At 37.0% G+C, this 8980-nt stretch overlaps 1 protein-coding gene across 1 annotated transcript; it reads right to left on the reverse strand.

Annotated features, from left to right (window-relative positions):
- Positions 1–542: 542 nt before the first annotated feature.
- On the reverse strand, positions 543–8844 carry LOC109035746 (putative E3 ubiquitin-protein ligase UBR7). Its single transcript, XM_019049485.2, has 6 exons — positions 8497–8844; positions 6925–7275; positions 6099–6201; positions 5010–5392; positions 2569–2731; positions 543–1840 (listed from the first exon to the last, which is right to left on the reverse strand). Exons 1-6 carry the CDS (start codon positions 8662–8664, stop codon positions 1686–1688), a joined length of 1323 nt encoding a protein of 440 aa, XP_018905030.2. The 5' UTR covers positions 8665–8844; the 3' UTR covers positions 543–1685.
- Positions 8845–8980: the final 136 nt, after the last annotated feature.

Here is an 8980-nt window from a genome sequence, read left to right on the forward strand (position 1 = left end):
AAATACCTATTTCATCAATACCTAGGGAGCCTTTCATTCAGGATCAGTTGTCAAGACCTGCGATTTGGTCGGTAAATCTTTGTAAGAATTAAAAATAACTGGTACCCTCAGGATTAAAATCAAATTCAGTAAATCGTTGACGAAGGCATTCCTCTTAAATATTGTAAGTACATGTTTGGTTTTCTTTCTTTCCTTCTTTTTCTTGTTAAATGAAATGAGAAACAGTTTTTTTTTTTTTTTTTCACCATATGAAAGTAAAATAGCAAATCAGTGATTTCTAAGTCATTTTCTTTGTTGATTAATAATTATTGTATGTATTTGAAATAGAAATTTTTTGGGGGGGATTGTAAATGGTATAAAGCATGGCTGAAGCAAACAGCTGGCTGAAAATATAACAAGTTTTACGAAGTTAATTAAATAATTTTAAAAATATCATTCAGTGTCACTCTGTTCCTCTTTCTTATTTTCTCCTTGGAATCCCAGAGTGGAATGAATTTGTCTTCCTAAGGAATCTTCAAAGAGGTTAAGTAAATATTACAATATTTGTAGCATAACTTAAAATTAACTTTATTTCATATAAAAAATAAAATAGGGCAAACTAAAACAATATTGTGAGAAATTGGGAATTCTCCTCGAAAATATAAAATGAAGGCTGAAACTCGATCTGAACTTCATTGAAACGCCAATTTGAACAGAACAAGTAACAGTCAGTTACCTGATGAAAGAAACATACGCATTTATTGTTTGAAATCGTTTAAGAGAAAAGTTATGAGTCGCAGGGGAAAATGAGATCCATCATAATTCCATTACCTTCTGGACTTCAAACTTCTTTACATTTGGATGATCACAAAAAGGATTTCCTAATGTTACGACAAATAACTGTCAGTATTTCATCACTTAGAATATAGACACAAGGCAAGTCTGTTGTTTAGTTCTTGTAACAATAAAGAAAATTTTGGACAAGCCAAAAATAAGTTAAAAATATAATATATTTCTGCGAACTTGCCCACAATTGTTTCTAACTCTTTCAGAGAACTTTTGGGCAAAAACTAACTCCTGCTGTGAAAGATACTGTGAAATTTATAATGATGATATAATTGAGACTTGCACTGAGACATGAAGACTGTTGATTAGAGCTCACCATATGTCAAACAAATGAAAGATTCCTATTAAGGAAAAAAAGTAGACGTCTAATTACAGACTTCATGAAGTGTTGAGATGCAAAACTAATCTTCCTTTACACACAACAACAGATAGCGATGAACTTGTTTTTCAGTCCGAGGAAATTTATTTACGTGACAAGAGCACTTCTCCCCTTTGACTCAAAAAGCACATGCAAGCAGAACAAATTTAAAAGAAAGGAACAAATTTGTAAATATTTTCAGAACTATGGGATTAAATTCGCAGAAATTTATTAGCATTTGACTGAAACTTCAACCTTCTTGATTAATAAGGCAAGAGTTATTTTGATTACAAAAAAATCATTTCTCAGCATATGTCTCAGTGGACGAGTTCCCTTCTCTTGAATTTGATCCAATATTGAAAGAACAAAAATGCAACATATATATATTGAGGAAACAGAATAAGGATTAGCAGTTGACGATGAGAGGAATTGATGTGACTAACCCAGATGCGTAGTTATGAATCTGAGATTTCACTTTGACTCTGTCCTTGGAGGCTAATGCCTAACGACAGTAATATGGGGGTGGTTCAACTTTTCTTTTCTTTCTTTCAGCCAAGCCAGAGAAGAACTCCTTGATGTCTTCTTCTCGAACAATTTTTTTGTTCTCTACAAACTTCTTCAGGTATTCACTTAGGTTATTTTTTAGCTCATTGTACTCTGAAACAGGAAAAAAAAAAAAAAGCGAGTGCTATAATTTTGATTGAATTTGTTGATGAGGTATTGTATAACCATCGAAAAATTTGGACCAGTCATTAGTACAGTCTGGACATGGTAGTTGTGCAACTTTTGCTGAAAACCATAATTCTTTATATACATAAGTAAGTAAGGGCCGGGCTGACTAGCGATGCACCCTCATGGGGCCAAGGCAATTGGCAGGAATACAGCTGTCATGCATCTTGAAGTTGGACTGTGCTCCTTCACTTTGCACATACTATTGACACATTCCATAATCCCACAAGGCTAAACAACTGTCTGATAGCCAACGGTAGACCTTATCAAAGACTGTGGCAGACGCTGCAGCGCGCGGATGTTTGGAACATGGCCATGCCCCCACTGAGTGTGTTGTTTCAATCTCCACTGATAGGTAGCACTGGTGGTTGCCCTCACTGCGAGTGATCTAGGATTTTTTTACTACCCAGTCAAACAGCTGATTACATATTGGGTAACTATGTCCCTTCCACACCCTGTTACCTTGAAGGAGCACCTTACAGTGGCATAGTCATCCACGGTTACGATGACGGATATTTGAATGTCCTCAAATTTCTATTACCTCCGGGGTTGAACCCGGGACCTGAGTGTTGACAGCAAACTGCCTTGACCACTAGACCACTAAGGCTGACTATAAATCTTCATAAACACAAGGCCTTTCGCGGGATGAGTCTTACCTGTCAATGCTTCGACCTGCTGGATTCTATCAAGTGATGAAAGTGCACGCAAGCCTTGCTCATATTGACCTTCTCGTTCTTTGCTTTTGCCGCGCTCTTCGTAAGCCAAAACTGTATCACCTTCATCGGTTAGAAATTCTACTCCTTCAGACTTGTAGAGCATCTGGAAGAATAATATTTAAAATAAATTGGAAAGATAATAGAGAAAAATTCATACTGCTATTTTGGCACACAAGTGTACTCTGTGACTCTTAAATGCTCTCAAAACCTGTCCTCCTGCAGATCATCAGGCGAATGAAACCTCCTGATCTCTACGCTCATTCCCTGCCACCAGCTTTTTATCGGGTGTCAACTCTGTCTTCTTCCAACAAGAACCCAATGAGCACTTGTATGGACAACCGACGATCCGTTATTCTTCTATTGCTTGTTCAAGATGTGCAAAATATCATTCCTAAGCCCAATAATTTCGATTTCACACACGCTCCCATGAAGACGCTCCCATCTTGAAATATCTACATGGCTTGGCAATGTGCTACTACATAGAAAAATAGATGTAACACATCAGATTTAAGGGAAATCAGCTGTCCTATGCCAACCTTTGCAAAATTGGACTCACAAAGGTCTACTTTTTTCTGGAAGTAATGCAGATATCAACATGAACTTTATGCTCTCTTCATCAATGCTTACTTTATAATTGGAAAAGGCCGTTTTTGAAAATTCAAATTTTTGGTACAATTTTAAAATTTTGGGAGGAAAAATGTTAATTCTAAGCGAGGGGCTTAGAAAATATTCAAATTTGATTTCTATTCCTTTTTCAAAATCTTGAAATACACCTTCTGTCTGTTGGTGCAGAAAACTACTACTAGACCAAAATCATTAAGATAACTCTTCTAAATCGTGAGACAAATGTACATTTGTGTCCAAAAATTGATGTTGGGGGAAGTTCCATATAAACTGATGAAGCTTTGTAAATTGGTGCTCATGACTTGGCTCACTAAATTGTCAATTGTGGCCGATTACGTCAACAGAATTGAACAAACTTGTCTCAAAAAAAAAAATCGAAAAAGAATAGATCAGCAGATCATGTAACAATAACGCCTTCTTCCCCCATCAGTCACGGGTTATCGCTGATGATGAGGGCAGAGCCCTTGAAACACGCTCAAATTTACTAAAATAAAAGATGCAAGTGAGTACTGAACATAGTTAATTTGTTACATATTCTTGTGCTGGCTTCAAACTTGTTTCTTCTAAACTCGGTCTCAAATGAAACTTGGGTATGCTGCTTTGGATAACACTAAAAACTCCATATTAACATTTTTTAAAAGAAATCGACCACCTACTCATTTTTTTCGACACCTACATTTGAATATGAAGCAGGTCACGCCGAGAGATGTATAATATTTTGGGTCTTGTTAGATCTTATCAGTGGATCACACTTATCAGAGAGTGGAATCCTGCAAAATGCAAGACAGCATTGAAGTGCCTTAACGATGGTGAAACTACCAAACCACGTATCTCGGTTGCGGTGTTTAAAAATCTACTCGCACATTTTAATTTTTGAAAGTAGACCAAATCAATATCATTCCTTGAAATTTTCACAGAATTTTCTCCGCACGAAGAGGAAAAATCACAGAAACTTTTAAGACTGGACGTTCAGTAGTTATTCATTTAAAAAATAAAGTATGACAGGAAGTCTGCGACGTCGCAAACCGAGATACGTGGTTTGGTAGTTTCACCGTCGATAATGATTATGATTATCATTTTTGGGGGGTTTTCCTAGTTTACCTGCAAAATAGTGTTTACCCAGCAATACTTCACCATCTTGTTACATAAAGCTCAGGCCACATTTTTTGGTATTTTGCTTTCTTGCTTATTTGTATGATTATATGAACCTAATTGATTATGTGTTTTAAACAGATTAATGAATTTTTTCTTGGTATTGAATGTAACTAGACTTTTTATAACAAAAAATACTAGTTATTTATTGTGGTGTTATGAAAGGAAAAAAGTAGAAGATCACGACATTCCTATGAGTTTTAAGAATGGTAAGTCGATTGATAATTAGACTTTTCGATTTTTCTCATCAAAAATCTCTCCACGGCAGCCAGAAATTTAGTGAATCATGATGACTTTAAAAATAGATTCCTCATCATACTTCCTTGCTTTTACTTGAGACAAACACCAATTTTTTTAAAAACCTGATGGCACTTGGGGAGTTCCATATCACCTAATTTCTATGTTTCAATTTGACAAAAACTTGATCACCCTTAGATTCTTACTTCTCATTAGCTTTTTGTCAGTCAACTTACGATTTTCTCTTATAGATATATTGACATTTCTACTAAGTGATAATTCAGAGGCTTACAGCTGTTCATGCATAATGCCTAAAGTGTTACCAAAGTTATCTGAGGGCAATATACTGGATAAAATAAAAAACTCACCGAACAATTATTGCATTTACAAAGCTGCTTCCTCCAATCTGAGTTGAAGAAAAGGGTTTTAATTTTCGGCAATTCATTGGACTCAACTGGTAAGATGCAATTTGATACAACAGCAGGGATCGTTTCTGCAGATTCTGCAGAGGAACTTGTGCCATCAGTTAAATTCTTGTCAAGACTAGAAATAGGACCTTCAACTTCAGTTGTCACTTCGACTTGTTTTTCTGAATCATCAGTCTCTACTTGGGCTCCTGTAATGGTTTCTTTGTCAACAGTCTGCTCATTGGGAGGAAGATTCTCAGGATTGTCTACGTTGGCCACAACAGACTTGGGATTTGGAATGGGAGAAACGGACGTGATGTCAACATTGATTTCTTGCTTGTTCACTGCAAAATAAATTCAAATTAAATTAGAAGCATAGAAAGGAAATTTCCCACCCAAAAATAGAATTTAACCATACTATACTCTGTGTTTGCTTTGAAAGAGAAAATAGGTATGAAGCTTCCTTTTCAAAGACCATAATGAAACCAACGTCTCAAAAAAATGAGTCATTAATGAGATGTCCTTTGAAGTAATGCTAATCAGGGTGTATGGAACAGAGAAAATGTGGTTGAGTTATTAAAGTTTTGGATACAAAGAGCTAGTTTGACTCTGCTCAAGTATTCAGCCTTATATTGGTCCATATAGTCCTTAACTTCCGGAGCTTTTTTGGAAATTGAGGATTCATTTTAAACAAAACAAAGCCCTCATCATACGTCATATGTCACAAAAAACTGATGCAGTACATTAGGATCATCAAAGTCTCGAATACCTGTACCTCTAGAATCAACAACTGAATAAGTTCTGATAAAAAGACGGAGACAATTTTTGAAGTATATGCGGTAATATCCTGGCTAATGGGTTTTTAAGTTTATTTGACCAAAACATAATGCAGACTTGCAACAGGAGACTATTCCGCAAACTTTTTGAAGTTGTAGGGGGATAAAAAAATAATAAGCGGCATAGTAAAAACCTTTGAGAGATTTCTTGTTTATTATGGAGAAATTCCAATCAAGTATACTGCATAATTTAATTAAGGGTTAATTTGCCTACCATGCAAGTCCACGTAACGAAGAAGAAATGGGTTTCTTCTCACACACGTTTCACAAATCATCTCAGAATAGTCGGTTGACGAATTCATTTCTGTATTTAAATGCTGTAAAACAGGAAAAGGAAGATAATGAGAACATGAAAAAGTTAGAAAAACTGCATACGTAATGGTTTCATGCTCAAAAGAAGCAGTGGCAGTGAGCTGCAAAATCAAGATATCTAGCCGTCTTGCCATACTTAAAAAGATTGTTACAAACTAAAATAATACCCACTGAATATTAAGCACTCAATGTGTAATTAAAATTCATTAATATTCTGACAAGCCAGCACTAAAATTACTTTATTTACTTTCAAAGATTGATAGGAGAACGGAAGAATTCAGGATCTATTTTGGGTTACTCCCTTCCCAGACTCTAACAACTTCTCCTGAACAAATGTTTCAAATAAGTACATCACGACTAATGTTTCAACTTCAAAAGTAAAAAAGCTCAGCAGCTGTTCTTGGTTGTTCTGAATTACAATTAAAAAAAGGACACTAGGTAAAGCCACTTTAATCTTACTAATTTAATGTAAGATTTTTGTTGAGATATTGTGAAATTCCTTGACTTTCCTGAGTTTTCAAGGTTTTCAGCTGAATAGAATTCAAATAGTTGGAATAATACTGTTGAACGTTTAAAAAAACTTTTGCTATTGTTTTCTAGAAGATGGCCACTTAGACGAGACTTAAAATGTTTATGGGTTTCAGGAGTTTGTGAATAATAAAATATAGCAAATCAGGAACACTAAAGGTGCTAGGAGGAAAAAAACAAAGCTCATAGCTCCTACCTACCCTAAAATGATACCAGTCTTCACAAATGATACACTGAATCATGACATCTTCTGTGTCATCTTCAGGATCTGGGTAAGGCCGGTTACAGCTGCAGTACAAACCAATGAAGTTTTGGTTATACGAGTTTTTCTCATTGGGCTCCAAGGGTTTATCTGCCAGCAATGAACACTTCTTCCCATTGAATACCTGAGTTCCACAGTCGCATCGGAAATTGCGCTTGGTATAGAGCTCGACTAGTTCATGGTCTTCATGGCAATGATAGCTACAAGCTAGACAAACACCAGCTTTCCTACCTGAGTCAGGTGGGGTGCATGTCAGACAAGCATACAGTGCCTGTCGCTTGATGTAACCCTGAAACAGATGGTTGAAGTGGGAAATTACTAACCATTGAAATAACAAAGATTTATTAGATTGGCTAATTGGGAGTTGGCTAAATTGCTGATTAAAAATTTGATATGCATTCCGTGGGCAAGGGCCAAGAGGCGCCCCAGTAGCCACCAATTTTCTGCCCCTTCCAGCCAGTATTCGACCAGTCCTGGTGTGTAATCTGCAGAGTTGTCTGGTGTGGCGATCGACAATGCTCATGTTGAGCCCCTCAAAAATAAGCCAAAATTGAAAATGGTGGTATATGATGTGTTTGGAAACTAAGTGCAGTATTCATAGATGGAAATAGGGTCCCCCCCCCTCCCCCACAATTCTGCTCAGCCAAAAAATATCAGGGACCCAAACTACCAGTTAGGATTAAGGTAAAAGGCATAGAAAATGTAAAAATATGAGCTTAATCCTGATATAATCGATCAAAGATGTCAGAGGATGAATAAAATGGCTCGCAAAGAGAGTAGCTGCCTCCGATACAATATGTCAGTAAGAATGGCTTGTAATTGCTCTTGAGACGTTCCAGTTTTCAAAAAAATTTTGGGAGAGACCCCCCATACCCCCTCTGCAGCTCGAGAAGTCCTCACATACCCCCCTCTGCAGCTCGAGGAGTCCCCCCCCCGACCACCCTTAGTGCAAGTTCCATATCATATCCTCTTGTGCCCCCCCTCCCCCCTACAGAAAATTCCTGGTTTCGCTCACGACAGTCTTCCAGATGCATTATGACAGTCAACATAGTAGGTTCTAATGACGAAAGCACTCTTGGATAAACTAATCAGCTTTTACAGGATTTTGGAAGCTACACACCTTTAAGTTTAAAAAATTCTTCAACTTAGCACTTAAACAGTAGCCATATGCCTTCAAAGATGAAAATCAGCTATCACAACTCATCAATCTCAGGGATTAATAAGCTAAGAGGCTTATTTTTGAGCATCTTTGAAATGTAACGGTTCCGGCGTAAAAATGAAGAGTATGCCTGCAGATATTATTTTGATACAACATGGAAGACATCAAAAACCTTGGGTTTTGTGTGTCGTAGGTTACGATGAAACTTGGCTTATTTGCCCCTGAGCGCTTTGGATGACAGAGCCCATTTTGCTGACCTTAAAGACTCATCTTTCACAGGTGGTAAAAAAATTCAATAACCAGTGAAAGGATGTTGTCGAAAGTGGGGTTAGGAAGCTACGGATAACTTACTTGAGGATAGGTGCAATTCTTTTCATCAGAATCACCAAGAACGGCATTGGCGTCTTCTTCAAGGGCTTTTTCTGCAGCGAGCACTTCCAACATAGTAACGCTGTTCGATTCATCCACAATTTCATTGGAATTTTTTCCTGACACACTAGGTTCATCAGTATCAGCCATCTTACTAAGATAACAGTGCAACTTTTAATGCGTAGAATCTTTAGATCTCAACCTTTACGCGATATTCGTACGTCCCCTTAAGGCACTCTGCAATGAGAATATGTAAGTCCGAAACTTTTAAAAATGGACTGCACAAAAACATACACGTAGACCTACGAATTTTTCAGCACCACTCACTTGATCCGATTACAGAGGTGATAAACAATTGTTTTCCTTTATCACTGAAATGGCGCGAACTGTGCTACACGTTCATCAGAACCAAACTTAAATTCTCATGTGGTGGTCTCATTTTCAGGTAGGTAATTTGAATTGTCAC

This window comes from Bemisia tabaci, chromosome 1 (genome assembly GCF_918797505.1).
Source record: "Bemisia tabaci chromosome 1, PGI_BMITA_v3".
Taxonomy (NCBI): Eukaryota; Metazoa; Arthropoda; class Insecta; order Hemiptera; family Aleyrodidae; genus Bemisia; species Bemisia tabaci.

What these genes read in the sequence shown, in the direction of transcription:
- LOC109035746 (XM_019049485.2), bottom strand. Translation starts at nt 8,664, where the DNA reads ATGGCTGATACTGATGAACCTAGTGTGTCAGGAAAAAATTCCAATGAA. An exon ending in TCGTTACGTGGACTTGCATG is followed by an intron (nt 5,393 to 6,098) that starts GTAGGCAAATTA and finishes TTTATTTTGCAG; the next exon opens with TGAACAAGCAAGAAATCAAT. An exon ending in GTAAATGCAATAATTGTTCG is followed by an intron (nt 2,732 to 5,009) that starts GTGAGTTTTTTA and finishes TTATTCTTCCAG; the next exon opens with ATGCTCTACAAGTCTGAAGG.